Genomic DNA, 16,067 nt, shown 5'->3' on the forward strand with positions numbered 1-16,067 from the left:
TGGGGCGTAATTTACCTCAATATTCTTGTGTGAACTTCTTAAAGACCCATGTAACATGAAGAACGCGATTTCAGAAATTTCGCTAGGCCGTACAGTGACCGGAACGCAGTTTTAATTAAACGAAGGCTGGTTGGGTTTGCGGCGCCAGATGTTTATAAAGGATATAAGTATTGACCTCTCAGGTGATTTGAAGTGTTTAAGTTTAGCAGTTCTTTACGAAATCATACTACGAGCGTGTGATAAAAGCAGATGAAGTCAAGAAACCGCACGATCGAACGCAAGTTAATGAGTTGCCAACGACTGCTTTCAATATCATCTTTCCTTTGCCGTGATAGGCGTAATTTCGATATAATTGTCGTGTGATTAGATATATGATAACATTTGGAAAGACATTAATCATGCAATGTGTATTAATTTGAAGTTAATTGTTAATAACTGGATTTAAAGAAGATAGTTGCCAGTTAGCGCTTTGTCAGAACAATAACCCGGCGACGCGCCAAAATTTGTAAACATTGTCACACCGGTGTTGATAGTGGTGGCGAACAGTAGAGTGGGTTCCGTTTTGATATATTTCGACAAATTCTGTGAAAATGACGTCTATACGAGATAACTTGCACGTGTTTAGAAAATTGGACTTCGTCATCGCCTAAATATAAAGAATAGTGTTGTCTTCAGAGAATTTTAACGTACTAGTGTGTGTCAGACATCGTATACAGCTCGTGGACCAGCTTTAAAGAAACGTGTTTCCTCTTGACGATAAGGGCGTGCTTTTTGTTGTGCGTCCGAGTACGGATCGTGTGTTGTGCCATCGGCCACGTGATAGGCTACCCTAGATCGATGTGCTAGTTTATCAGATCTAGATTAGCTTCGATACAGGCTTTGAAGTATGAATCTTTGGCTAGCCTAGAGAGAGAGCTCAGAAACATGGCGAAATCTTTATTCGTTGTAGCTTTATGAACAAAGGAAAATTTTGGAGGTTAGAGTAGGGTAGTCCATTCATTCAGGTTAGCTGTTAGCTGAGGTAGGCTAAATAGACCTTAACTTCTCTAGCCTAAGATATGATAGACAGGGAATAGGCTAGTTTTGGGGATGTTAGGCAAAACCCTTGCAATTTAGTTATTTCCATAGGATTGTAATAATCTACAGCTCAGCTGATGTCAAAACGTGACTATTTAACCCCCGCAAGACGCGGTAAATTTGAATGGCGGGTGGTACGTACGTAGCTAAAATTGATACGCTGATCCGCACGGGTTCTGCACAATTAATTAATTGTAGTTTATTGTTAATATCTTCTTTATTATATTACTTACTATTTTCACTTCAAATAAATTGCAAGTTCAAGCAGAACCTTTCTATATGAAATGGGACACCTTTTAAAATTGTATTATTCCCGTTCTCTATATTTTTTAGTTTTTTCTAGATTTTCCTTTAATATCCAAAATTTGGTCAATATTCTCAGCGTTAGTGAAGACAAATTTTGTATCCTAATTTCATAAATTACTGCTTGATCATTTACGTAAACTCAATGCTATAATATTCCAAATTTACTTGTCATTCAGGGGAAAGCAAAAGCGATGGATATACAACATTTTCAGAACATTTTTAGAGTATAATTCATAACTACTCAACACACTGACTGGCACTAAACTCAAAACACCTCTGAACGTATGTGAAATATGCCTTGTTCAGTAACACAGCACAAACAAGTTATGATTATTAATATATTATTATATATATTATATCTATATATATATATATATATATATATATATATATATATATATATATATATATACATTATTTATATATGTGTGTATATATATATATATATATATATATATATATATATATATATATATATATATATATATATATATATATATATATATGTATGTGAGTGCATGCACATGTTTATTTATATATCTATATGTGATACAGTATACTAAAAAAAAGAAAGGAAAAATATATGTTCATCCATAAGTCGGTACTTACTCTTAGTTCTTTTGATATGAATCAAAGCATGCAGCACAAAGCCAACATCACATTTTTGGTATTCCCAACCAAGTAGAGTGTACGTTTTATTCAATATCAGCATGTAATAAAATTTACGAAAATAAGAATTATGATAAAGATTATCACTCAAAAACCAAGACGCCAACCATGATATCTCAATGTACATTCGAAAAATTATTAGCTTTTGCTACAAATTCACTTATATGATATACGAATTATTCCATTACTGGTAATTCCTGTTATCACTTAAAACTTGTTTTATCATTCTATCATGTCTTTATCCCATATTAACCTGTAATAATTACAAAAATAACGATAAGAGATAGTAGTATCGAAAGCCGGTCACGAAACACTCAAAACCACGCCGAGACTGAAGTTTTGCCGGGAATTTTTTGCTTTTTTCCACGTCATAAACCTTTTAACCAATTAAGTAACGGGATTCTAATGATGTCATTGTGATGTAATAACATTTAGCCAATGACACTCAAGTATTGATACGGCATCATAGAGCACGGTACTGGTGTAAGAAATCTGTCTCTAAAAGTATTGGCGCGCGGTTCAAATCGGGCCACTAAAGTGGCTCAGCGTCGGAGTTGGAAAGCCAGTTGGAAAAACAAAAGTGGCTCCTAAAAACGTCTTTAGAGGGGGTTAAGCTAGCCTATCGCCGTTTGCAGTCATCTGCCATCTTTGATGCGAGCTTTAATGCAGTGCTATGTAATACATATGGTAAAGCACTGCTGTGCTGACTTCACATGGTTATTTTACTTTGTATGGCAGTTTCATATTGATTTTGGTGAAGAATTTTCAATCTTTTGCATGGTACGCTTAAATATTGAATTGAATAGTCGTTTAACCAATTAAGTATTGCTGAAAAAAAGTGGCCTTTCTTCAGACCAGAGGCTGCACAGCAGTGCTTTACCCTACTTGTTTAATTTTCAATTAATGCATCCCCTTACAATATGTATCTGCCCAGGTGAAATAGATTATCATCATTGTCAGCCATGCCCTTGAGCATTAGTGGTGAATACAGTCAGAAAGTGTTGGACTCGCTCGGAATTTAAGTTGCTGGGTAATTTAATTATTGTGAGTTGAGGACAGAGAAGGGGGGGGGGGGGTAAGTTGGAAATTATCTTAAGTTACTGTTGGCTGTGCAAAGCCAAATGGAATATCCCTTCTCTTTAGGAAATTTTGGTATTTCTACAGAAGCATTCAGCACGGAATGAAAGGTACATAACCGCAGATATGACATCCACTATGGATTGGGGCGTCCAATGTATTTCGCCGTGTTTAGCACTGGCCCCTGGGGGTTAATTACGGTCGTCCGAATAAATATTGCTTAAAATTCTTGTTCAGTAGGTAAAACTGCATAGAAAAACCGCAACTGCCATAGTCTAGGCTGCCGCGGATAAGTACCCTAGATCTACCAAAATTTTATTACCAAGCCCAATTTCATTGTGTTTTAAGCTGCCACAAAGGTCATTTCCTTTATGTAATAGCAGCTGAGGATTATTATTTAAATTGCTAAACAACTTTATTCAGAATAAGGACTACAATAGGATTTATTTAAATATTATACCTAGGCTGGAGTGTGGCCATGTGGCTGTGATTGCTATCCTGGGCGTGTCCTAATGGAGTTTTGTAGAGCAAAACCAAATAATTTTTTGTGGCTTATTTATTTATTACCCAATGGAAAGTCGTATATAGAATCGGAATGTTTTAGAATCTAAACAAATAAATATTTAATTAGTTTTAACAAAATACTAATGTATAAACAAAAGGATACAGTAATGTACGAACATGTATAGTATGTGTAGATGATGTATTGAAATTCCATAGGGCACATAATATTTTGAAAGCTACTCAAATCAGACCTTTAGTCACACTGTTAGGTCATTCATTACCTATGTCACAATGAAAGTCTGAAGTGCCAGGATATGTTTAAAAATTGAACACTCGGTTGTTTTGAAATGAATTCGTATACATATTAAGAGGTGTGTCAGCATAATTTACTATCTAAAGTGAATTTATTGGTTATTTTTATTTTTTTTTTTCCAGTTGAAATTACAGATTAATTTAGTGGGTATTTACTGCGTTTTAGTTCTCTGAAAAATCTTGATAAAACGTATTGGAAGTTACTTAACGTCAGCTTATGGTAATGGTGAATGATCTTCATGTTGAATTACCCTATCTTCTATAAGTGATTCTGATTTGAAAAGAAAGTATCTGAGTTAATGAAGTATCATAATAGTGTTGAAAGGACAGAGATAAGCGAGTATGACATAAATGGGAATATGGAATTGCCTGACAATGCTGAAGCAGCTCCTTACCACAAAAAAGAGACAATTGCTTCAAATGAGTGCTCTTCTACCATCTCCAGACCCATGCCAAAAATTGCTGTAAAATCAGATATTTTTGAAGAAAGTTGTTCAGAGGAGGTGAAGCAAGTTTCACCTTCCGTCTCCGTGACCGCTTCTGCCTCAGATGGTTGTTGCAGTGATGATGTAGTTGTGTTGGAGGAATTTGACTGTAAAAAGGAAGTGAAAAATGCATCTTCTGAGGACAGTAATAGCAGTGGAGTAGGTCAGAAGTTTGATACAGCAAGTGTTAGTGGTAAAGACAAGAATCAGAGAAAAATTACAGCTTACTTTCTCAAGATGAAGGAGTGTGATAATGTGAAAAAAATTCCAGGGGAAACTCAAGGCACCATGTGAAAGAAATGCAAAGAGAAACCGGAGTGCCAATGTGAAAGAAATCCAAAGAGAAACCCGAAGTGCCAATGTGAAAGAAATCCGAAGAGAAACCCGAAGTGCCAGTGTGAAAGGAATTTCAAGAGAAATTCAACGTGGCAATATGAAAGATATCCCAAGTAAATCTCAAGGTGACAATGTGAAAGAAATCCCAAGAGAAACTCAAGGTGGCAGTGTGACAAAAGACCCTGAAGTAAGGCAAGGTGATACCAAGATGAATAAAAGAGGAAGAAAAGTGAAGTCAGACAGCACTCCGCGCACTAAATCTGCCCAAGCCAAACGGAAAAGAAGCTTTGATCCCATTAACTACCAGAATAATCTGCAGATGCAACGCTATAGAACTTTCCTCGTGTATTTGAAGGGTGCGCTGTCTTTTTTGTCATCATCTAATTTTGCTCTGAATTTGAGATGTCCAATGCACAAGGAATTTGGAGAGGAAAACCAGAAAATGCTGTGTCAATCATGTGGCTGGCCCAAGAATATATTATTAGCCTTTTCCGATTATGATATTCAACTTGCAATGCTACAAAGTTGTCAAGATTCTGTATTGAAGATGCAGGATTTAGTTATAGCCCCATTTAATATGGGAGTTGGTGATTTGATATTTTGGATGTGTAATAATGATGGCAGTAGTCAACCAAATAAGACAGGTGTACAGGTATGAGTATTTTTTAATGCCTTATTCAGGTGGGGTTATTGAATACTAAAAAATTGTCAGTTTTCAGCTTGCACCATGTAAATTTATCTTTTATTTTTGTCTGAATACTTGAAATATTGCAAATTTGGTAATTTACTCTGCATATTTTGTCACTGGCATATGTAGTATATTTACACCTTATAGTGCTTATTTAAAAAAAAAATTTAATACTAAAAGTAATTTGTTTATCTAGAGCTCTTTTATCTATTTATATAATATATATATATATATATATATATATATATATATATATATATATATATATATATATATACCGTATATATAACCCTTTAAACGCCTATTGGACGCATGGTACATCGACAAAAATTTTTTTTTTTTTTTTTTTTCAGTGGAAAAATAGTTATAGGCCTACTAGGCGAAAACGTTTGAATCACGCGCCTTGGGGGATGCTGGGAGCTCATGGATCAAGGCGTTGTTTTCTTTATAATCGTTACCTAGGCGCACAAGTGCGAATTTCTTTCTTCTCACTAAATAAGCATCAGCGACACATCTCTGAGATTATTTTGTCACTTTGACATAATTTTTGCACCTTTTTAAATTAGCCGTTACATGGAGTATTATATATGAAAATGTGGGCAATTTCATGTAGAATACAACAGAAAACAACTCAGGGTTTTAGCTTTTATCAGTTTTGAAATATTTTCATATAAATAACGATAAGTGCCAAAATTTCAACCTTCGGTCAACTTTGACTCAACCGAAATTTTTAAAAAATGCAATTGTAAGCTAAAACTCTTATATTCTAGTAATATTCAATCATTTAAATTTATTTTGCAACAAGATGGAGTCTCTAGCACAATATTTCGATTTATGGTGAATTTATGGGGAAAAAAAATTTCCTTACGTCCGCGCGGTAGCTCTTCCAAAAAAATCAGAAATTTTTTCGCCCGATTGTCGTAATGATTGCACCATTTTAAATTAGCCGTTACATAAAGTTTTTATATATGGAAATGTGCACAATTTCATGTAGAATACAACTAAAAACAAACCCATGGTTGTAGCTTTTATCAGTTTTGAAATATTTTCATTTTATATAAATCATGATAAGTGCCAAAATTTCAACCTTCTGTCAACTTTGACTCTACCAAAATGGTCAAAAACGCAATTGTAAGCTAAAACTATTACATTCTAGTAATATTCAATCATTTATCTATTTTGCAACAAATTGGAAGTCTCTAGCACACTATTTCGATTTATGGTGAATTTATGAAATAAACTTTTTCCTTACGTCCGCGCAGTAACTCTTCAGAAAAAATCAGTCATTTTTTCGGCCGATTGTCGTAATGTTTGCACCATTTTAGATAAGCCAATACATAAAGTTTTATATGTGAAAATATGCGCAAATTTCATGAAGAATACAACCAAAAACAAACCATGGTTGTAGCTTTTATCAGTTTTGAAATATTATCATATAAATAACGATAAATAGAAAAAATTCGTCCTTCGGTCAACTTTTAACTCAACCGAAATGGTCGAAAACTGCAATTGTAAGCTACAACACTTACAGTTTAGTAATATCCAATCAATTAACTTCATTTTTGCAACAAACGGGAAGTCTCTAGCACAATATTTCTACTTATGGTGAATTTTTGGAAATGCTTTTTTTTTTTTTTTCTTTACATCCGCACGTTACGAATTCATTCATCATTTTGAGATAAAATTTTCTCTGTGTTTTTTTCCTTTTGATTGTTTTACAATGTGTTAATATACCAATATGATTGCAATTTAGTGTACAATACAACGGGAAAAAAATTAACTCGTTAGCTTTAACCATTTTGCTCACAGCGCGATTTGTATACAATTATATATGAATTTTTTTTTGCGCTGTTATATATCCCAATATTTATATATGTATGCTGTTTTTTTTTTTTTTTTTTCTGATGGTTGCATACTTAACTTCAGGTAATGACAAAAATGGAGCCAAAAATGAACTCTTAATCTTGGAAACTAAGCGTGCTGTGATTTGAAAAAAAAAAAACATTTTTCCACTTTGGCTCTCCCTCGCGAACGCCGTCAGCATACGGGAGACGATTTTTTAAATACTGCTTCGGCGTTTAAGGGTTAAATACTCTGACTATTATGATTAATGACAGTATTGAATGTCATGCTTTCTGGTTGATCTAGAGGTTTAGAAAGTAGCAATTAGTGGACAACTTTTCCTCATGGTGTTAAATGTAATTTCAGATGGGGATGCAAGTAAATCCTCTCATGATGGCTCATCCTGCACAAGAAGAAGATATGGAAGAAGATGAAGATATGGGAATTGCTGAAACCTATGCAGACTACATGCCCTCAAAGTGTAAGTTTTGCTATAATTTATTTGTTGGAAGCGACTAAAATTGAATTGGAATTAACATGAAAGATAGTATCAGTCCAATGGTGTTTGTAAGTGGCTATGCACAGTATTTGTTTTTATTGGTTTCATACAGTAAGGTTAATGGTTGTTAGTTGTTACTGACAGTTATTTAGGGATTTTTAGAATGATTTGCCTTTCAGCAGATACTTGGCACTGCTATTGACATTGAACCAGGAATTGGTTTGTATATTACATTATTTATGTTAGCCATTGATGTAAGTTGTTGCAATATATTTAGTTACCATTCAATAAATTGAATAACCCCGAAGCACTTGGTGTCGCAGATCATAGGCTGTTTAGTTTCAAAGCAAGAGTAGCTTGGGAAATGTAGCAGTCACTGTGAGGAGAACTGTAGGTCTGACAGTCAGTTTCAGGTCAAGGTAGGACTGCACCAGGCATCAGTGCAGAATCAAGTCTTGTTCAGGACCTATTAAGATGTAATGGCTGAGGGTGTATGAGAGGAGCCCTTGGGCGTATGTTCTTATCCTTGTCTCAACATTGTCTAATTTATTTGGTTCTTCTTCATCCTTCAAAATTTTAACACATCTCCAATGTATCTTGCATTCTCTCTAGCACCTTTTTGCCTTGCACTTGAAACAATGTCTTTAGCAGACCAGATGGATGAGGGGAGTAACTAGATGTGATAGGATGAGAAATGAAAATGTCAGGGGATTGGCAAAAGTCATTGAAGTGTCAAGATTGAGTTGGTTGGGACAGCTGAGGAGGAGGAGATGATCAGCAACAAGGGAATTGAAGTGCTGAGGACTCAGAGAAGAGACAGGCCCACAAGAGAATTGAAAATGGTGAGACTGCATTCAAGAAGACACGAGAGAGAGAGGAATAGATGAAGGACACTGAAGTAGAAACATGGGAAAAGACAGTAAAAACAGTGACCCTTAACTAGGGTCTAAGTCAGGAAGAAGAGTTTATATTAATAGAATGGAAAGCTGCATGGGATGGTTAGTTTAGAATCACAGATTATTTTGAGTTTTCAGTCCTTTTGTTCAGGTCATTAAAAGTCAGGGTAGCTTGGCATCATGATGGCAATTACAGGAAGTCATTTTGTATGTTAACAGTTGTCAACATTGTAGGTAGAGGTGCATCCTGATAATTCCTTGGAAAGTTCTGCATCACATGCTCCTGACTTTCTTAGCTTAAGTGAGAACAATAGATTTTGAAACCAATTGAATAGGGATTGTTTCTACTTTTATTTTTATTATAAAAAGTATAAGGTCTACTAATTTTTCTGAATGATTAAATGTTCCACGAGGAGTGCTTATAATATTTCTTTTTTTATTACAGTGAAAATTGGTATCAAGCATCCTGACCAGGTAGTAGAAACTGCCTCCATGTCATCAGTAGAACCACCTGATGTTTGGTACGAAATGAACCATTCCTGATGACTCAATCAACTCGGGAAAATTGTCTGCTCTCCAGTTAGAAAGCATAACCTACGCTTCACAACAGCACGAACATTTTCTTCCCGATGGGTCAAGAGCTGGGTTTCTTATTGGTATGTGCTGTATTAACAGTATAAATTCTTGCTCATTGGTCGGTCTTTTTTTTTTTTTTTTTTTTTTTTTTTTTTTTTTTTCTTTTTTTTTTTTTTTTTTTTTTTTTTTTCTCTCTCTCTTCATCTCTCTCTCCTCTCTCTCTCTCGTCTCTCATCTCCTCTCTCTCTCTCTCTCTCTCCACACCGTAGAGTGTTCTTTAGTTTCCAGTTATATTTGTTTTTGCTTACTGACAAACTATAATCCCATCTTGCACAATGTTTTGGATGTAGACTGATAAATTATGAAGTGTATCATTGGTATGACAGGATGTCATGCTTCAGTGCCATAGACAACTTCTTTATTTATTTAGTCTTGTATACAGGTTTACAATCCTGTCCAAAATTCAAAAACCTCCAATAAGTGTTGTAATAAATTTAATGAAACCTATATTACAGTACTGCATAGATTTATATTGCATGTGTTTATCATATGGTATTAAAAAATATAACTGCATTCATGTGCCATTAGCTTTGTGGTAACCTTTATATTTTCATTATCATCAGCTGTTTTAGTTTATTGACATGATCATTGCCACATGTTGCTCAATAATAATTGACTTGAGTACGTAATGCCAACATTCTCACTGCCATGAGATGTTAAATAAAGGGTAGTTTGGGAACAAACTTTTTTGTAAATGACATAGCTGGGTTGAAAAATGCAGCTTACTTTTATTTATAAATTAAGTAAAAGTGTGATTTTGCCAGTGTTGGACATTGCTTTTTCCTGGAAAAATTTCCAGCCTGCACGTTATTCGTTTCTTCAGCTGTAGGTTAAATATAGTGGTGTATTTAAACCTTTCCAATATGTGAAAGATGAGATAAATTACATTTTGTTGTTACTTACTGATGTCATCATTGAGAAACTAGCAAGATTTTGTTAGGCTGAGGAAGTCATTTTGGGAGAAATAAATGAATCGGTGTCATACAAAGTATTTTTATGTGAAATTGCCAAAATTTTCTTCTTTCAGGTGATGGTGCTGGTGTAGGTAAAGGCCGAACAATAGCCGGCATAATTTATGAAAACTATCTCAAGGGTAGGAAGAAATCCATATGGGTGTCAGTGTCTAATGATCTGAAATACGACGCTGAACGAGATTTGAAAGACATTGGTTCTGGACACATACATGTGAATTTTCTTAGTAAAATGAAATATGGTAAGATAAATTCCGATCTAAATGGAAATGTGAAGAAAGGCGTTCTGTTTTCGACGTATTCAGCTCTGATTGGAGAGTCGTCCAGTGGGCAAGGCAAATACAAGACACGGTTAAAGCAGATCTTGAACTGGTGTGGTGATGACTTCGATGGTTGTGTGAGTATACATTGGAGATATCTTGATTTTAGTCCAAGTGCTCTCTCTCTCTCTCTCTCTCTCTCTCTCTCTCTCTCTCTCTCTCTCTCTCTCGTCTCTCTCTCTTCTCTCTCTGTGTGTGTGTGTGTGCATAAGTTCTCCTATGCCCAACAGAATCTCTTGAGTTGTGTTCCCTCAACTTTTCCTTATTTACCGTTCCCTGTTGTCTGGTCGGGCCCGGGCAAGAAAGGTGCGCTAGGTTGCATCCCGTCCTAGGACCTCTACCTGTATAGAAAAACGCATGTCATTTGTTTAAAAATTAGCGGACGTATGGCGGTGTTGTGCCTTTATGAATGTTTATGAAACTGGTAGAATTAAAATTAAACTTGTGGGATCCAGGGACTATTGGCATCTATCACCAGGTCACGGGGCATGTATTACCCAGAATACCCTCAGCATCCTGTGACCCACCAGTTACTCTTCTACCGCCTTCAAGATAGGACGTGTTTACTGTCTATCTGTTTAAAGCCGGTTTTAGTTTTCCGGTTTTTATCCATTTCACTTTCATTTTTCTTATTAATTCTCTTTTTTCTCTGAGTGTGCTCAATGTGGGTGTGAACTGTAAGAGTGTGTAAGTGGTGAGATGGAGATTTTTGCGTCACCATCGGGATCATCTTCTGTTCGAAAACAAGACAGGAAATGCCCTGGAGTCAGTGGCTTTCCGTGTTCAAGATTCCTAACTTTGGTGTCGACGGATCCTCATCCAACTTGTAGGTGCAGAGAAAATGTATGTACAATTACTAATCCTTGTTCTGTTTGTCACGGTTGGTTGGTGGAACAGTGAAGGAAGTTTTATGAGAAAGGCCAGTACAAAAGAAAGGAGTCGACGCCATCTTTGGATGACCAAGCGTTGCCGGCTTCTTTTGTATCGGCAATACACCAGACTGCTCCACATGTTTCGCCACCTGCCTTTGATTTGTCCCCTACCACTTCGGTTTCTCTTACCGGAAACTCCAGGAGGGGTTTTGGGTAATTTTATGCATAATATTCACAGCGTTGCCATCTTTGTTCCATGTGCCGGCTCCTGACGCGAACAGGATGGAAGGTATGTGGGTGGCGCTAGGCCTACCAGGCGTACCAACCTTGGAAGGTTTGCTGTCGCATTATATGGCGTCACGATTCCAGCAGAGTCCGGCAGCGCTGAATATTCCTCATCCTCCTAGATTGCACTTTATAGGAAATGATGCCGCGGCTACGCCAACAACTTCAATGTTTACGAGGATGCAGAACGTTGAAGGTAGTTTTCCTGCAAACGCAGGGATGCCAGCAGCAGCCTCCCAGTCTCTCCCTACAAGATTGGTGACGTCACACACTGACATGGCAGACGCCATGACGTCACACCCTACTGCTTCTCGGTCTACTTCGCTGCCTCCGGACCCAAATACGCTTTCTGACTCGGTAGTACACTGTAATGAAGAAATTACAGGATCCAGAGAAGAAAATTAATAAGAAAGACAAAAAGAAAAGGCGTGATTCGTTTTCTTCCTCTAGCTCAGCGTCGTTGCTAAGTTTGGTGATGTCACGGCATGTACTAGTCAAGCGTTGGAGGATATGGGATTTCGTGACTGATCCTCGGGCCAAAGGAGAAGAGTGAATTCTTCTTCATCTTTGGGCCAGGACTATCACATCCCAGTCAGCAAGAAAGGCCAGAAGTCAGTGGCTGGTAAGGTCAAAGCTAGCGGACGAAGCCGTTTACAAGAGTCCAAACGAGCAAGTGAGTCAACGGTCGCTGGGCTAGCGGCCGATGTGGAGTTGCCAGTAGAGACGACAAAGAGTCTAAGAAAGACTACAATGTCGTTGGCGAAATCGACGTTGGGGGCAAAAAGTGCAGCAAAGGATGGAGAACAGATACCGGTTTCGCCTGTAAGACACTTTAAAATACGGAGAAAAGATGAAAAGGCTCCTATTAAAAGAACGAAGAATAGTGAGTTGGCAACCTCGTCTGATACATTCGTGGAAGGCATTGTCCGCCTAGATGAAGGATCAAGGCCGAATTCTCCAACGGTCGTTGGAAACTATATCAATCATCATGGAGAAGAAGTGAGCTCGGTTTCAAGAGAGCCTTCATCTTGGAGGTATAGGCGAGATTCTCGCTCTAGATCCATGAGCAGAGAAGGAGTGAGGCGGTCTCTTTCCCCTGCTGACTGTTTGGGATTGAGCCGTCGGTGGTCATCAGAGATCAAAGAGACCGCGGCCGTAGGGGCAGACGGCCACGAAGCACCCATACGTTTGTCAGGGGATAGGAGTGAGATAACATCTCCTGTGGCCAAGCACAGTACGCTAGAACTGGAGGAAGGAGAAAACCAAGAGTTTCTGGCTTGGTATGAGGGGATTGATTTGATATGTCAATTCAATAACCTTTCGGGGAGCACGGAAACACCTGCCAGTATGCTTCCTCCAGTGATTGACATGGCATTTGGGGTGAAAAAGGATACCAAGGTGTCGTATGAAGTTCCTTGTTCAAGTCATGCGGAGTCCGTTTTACAACACGTAAATGTGCGGATTGCGGGATAAGGTTAAGACCTGGATTAACCTTAGATAAAGTGAAAATGGAATGCCCTTCGATGACTTGCCAAGAGGCTGCTACGTTAGAAGCAACAGCTTCTTCTGTCTTTCAGACTGCTTCTTGGCTGGATCTTTGGTCAACAGCAGTGGCGAAGATTGCATCCTCAGAAGTGGCGAGAAAAGTAGTGGATGAATCAATGTTCATTAGATTGAGAAAGAAACCCACAAATTCAATTTGTAACTTGTTTACTTCTAAGTATTTACATTTAGTTTTACTCCACACTCGAGTACTTTCAGGCCCTTCTGTGGCCCATTCTCAAGAGATGTTGGGATGTTAGCCTGGGTCAAGGCCCAGCAGTCTTCTGGAACTTCTTCTCGTTGTGCTGTCATTTATGCGATGGCTGTTCTGGTTTTCTTGAGAGTTGCCAATCCCCTCTTGTCGCTCTGATATCCTGAGCTGATGGTCAATGGGATTCACCCTTGTGGTAAGGGTGTGGTCACCGTAAGTCTGTTGGGCAGGAAACCTAATCTCCAGGTCAGCAGGGTCAATCTTAGCTTCTTTTAATATCAAAGCTCGGCTTACGGGATCTTCTGAGGTAAAACCTTTGTTTCCTTCAATTACTTTGATCTCTCTGATAAGCGCACCTTCTACTACCCTCCTGTGACTAATTTTGTTGCTTTTGTATATAAGCCTACTGTTTTTGAAATCCATCCTATGGTCATTTTCCCAACAATGTCTAGCTATAGCACTCCCCTGAGAGTTAAGCTGTACTGCCCTTCTATGTTCTTGGACTCTAGTCCTTATTCCCCTACCTGATTCCCCCACATATCTGTCTCCACAATTATTGCAATTGATTATGTATACCCCCGCTACATCATCTTGTATTACTGTCTTCTCCTTCCAATTTATTTTTACATACTTTGTTTTTTAAGGTATTATCAAAGGTATATACAAATTTATATTGACTTTCTTTCATTTTTGAAGTGATTTGTTTCATTTTAGGCATAAAAGGGAGGGCAACTATTTTCTTGTTTTCTTTATTCCATGTACTCTCTACATTCGCTCTGTAAAATATTTTTCTAGCTTTGGTGAGTGCCCTTTTTCTGAACCATTCCGGGTAAGCTAATGCATCGAAGCTTTTATCGATGTAATTTATTTCTTGCTCTATCTTGCAAGGGTCACACGTTCTCATTGCCCCTAAGAAAAAATAAACCTGTTAGAACCCCTATTTTTATATCATGACTATGAAAAGAGAAGAAATGAATATATGAGTTTGTATGTGTGGGCTTTCTATATGTGCTGAATTCATATCCTGTTTCTTTTCTTTCTATGAGTATGTCTAAAAAGGGCAGTTTATTATTGTTACTTTTCTCTAAAGTGAACTGGATATTGTTATCAAACTTATTGAGCTCATCTAAAAAAGTTTCTATTTTATTTCCATCCCCTTGCAGAATAGCAAAAATATCATCCACGTATCTCCACCATCCTTGCAGTTTTAAGTTAGGGACATTCACATTAGGAACTAGATTAGTTTCAAAATATTCCATATAGATGTTAGCGAGTATAGGTGATAATGAGGACCCCATAGCTACTCCATATTTCTGTTTGTAAACATGTCCCTCAAACGTGAAATAAGTATCACTGACACACAATTTGATCAACTCAAGGAAGACGCCTATTTTGATGTTTGGATTGAAAATACCCTCATTATGTTTAGTCTGTAGGAATTCTAATACTTTATCTAAGGGGACATTGGTGAATAATGCTACTGCATCAAAACTAACCATGTGTCCCTTTATATTCTTTTTCTTAACTTTGTCTATGAAATCTACTGAATGTTTAATATGGGATTCTGAAAATATACCTAAGTATATTCCTAGTTCTCCAGCTAACCACACAGCTAAGTTTTTGTTAGGAGATTTCCTACTAGAAACAATAGGGCGTAGAGGGCAGCCCTCCTTGTGTATTTTGGGGCTGCCATATATATATATGCAAGTTCAGGTAATTTACTTGAGAATAATTTAGTGCATAGCATGTCCTTCCCATTACCTAGTCTACTGATTATTTTCTTCACATTCTGATTAAAGGTATTCTGAAGCTTTTTGGATTGCGTTGGAGGATTCTCTCTTTTTAGCATAAGTAGTTTCATCATCTAGTAGCCTGTACATTTTAACCCTATATTCTGAGCTATTCATGATGACAATCCTACCCCCTTTGTCAGCTTTCATAATTCTAATATCTTTGTAGCTTTTTAATCCCTTCAGAGCGATACTAAATCTCCTTGGCAAGATATCTCCAAGTTTGCTTTCATTACTCCCTATCATCACTCCTCTGAGAAAAGGAGCTAAATCATTGTGATGTTCAACATTAAGGTAGTTAATCTTGCTGTTGAATTCTATGTTAATATTGTTTGTAGTCCCTGCACAAAAATTTTAATCCTAGCCCTAGTGCTGCTGTTTCATCCCTAGTCAATAATCTACTTGAGATATTCTTTATATTATCCATTTGTTCATACACGAAACAAACCTTCGGTCTTAACATTAGGATTTACTAGCGCCAAGCTGGAAACCGGTAGAATTAAAATTACACTTGTGAGATCCAGGGACTAATGGCATCTATACCAGGTCACGGGGCATGTATACCCAGAATGCCCACGGCTACCTGTGACCCATCAATTATTTTCCTACCGCCTTTAAGATAAGATGTGTTACTGTCTATCTCATTTAAAGCCGGTTTTTCAGTTTGCCTGTTCTTTATCCATTTCATTTTTTTTTTTTTTTCATTCCTTTTCTTTCTCCAAGTGTGATCAGTGTGTGGTAAGAGTGTA

At 37.2% G+C, this 16,067-nt stretch overlaps 2 protein-coding genes across 2 annotated transcripts in view; both read left to right on the forward strand.

Annotated features, from left to right (window-relative positions):
- Positions 1-6: 6 nt before the first annotated feature.
- Positions 7-4,724, forward strand: LOC135200427 (uncharacterized). Its single transcript, XM_064229063.1, has 2 exons — positions 7-550; positions 4,069-4,724. The coding sequence occupies exon 2, from the start codon at positions 4,245-4,247 to the stop codon at positions 4,722-4,724; it is 480 nt and encodes a 159-aa protein (XP_064085133.1). The 5' UTR covers positions 7-550; positions 4,069-4,244.
- Positions 4,725-4,726: 2 nt separating this feature from the next.
- LOC135199732 (protein strawberry notch-like) overlaps positions 4,727-16,067 on the forward strand; it is a 36,939-nt gene continuing 25,598 nt past the window's right edge. Inside the window, 5 exon segments of the mRNA XM_064227887.1 lie at positions 4,727-5,418; positions 7,663-7,777; positions 9,137-9,225; positions 9,227-9,347; positions 10,355-10,695. Of these exon segments, the coding sequence (XP_064083957.1) occupies positions 4,864-5,418; positions 7,663-7,777; positions 9,137-9,225; positions 9,227-9,347; positions 10,355-10,695 (1,221 nt within the window). The 5' untranslated portion in view covers positions 4,727-4,863.

The sequence above is a fragment of the Macrobrachium nipponense genome, chromosome 26 (genome assembly GCF_015104395.2).
Source record: "Macrobrachium nipponense isolate FS-2020 chromosome 26, ASM1510439v2, whole genome shotgun sequence".
Lineage (NCBI taxonomy): Eukaryota > Metazoa > Arthropoda > Malacostraca > Decapoda > Palaemonidae > Macrobrachium > Macrobrachium nipponense.

Bases quoted from the DNA above. Each gene is read 5' to 3' on its own strand.
- LOC135200427 (XM_064229063.1), top strand. From the start codon at position 4,245: ATGAAGTATCATAATAGTGTTGAAAGGACAGAGATAAGCGAGTATGAC.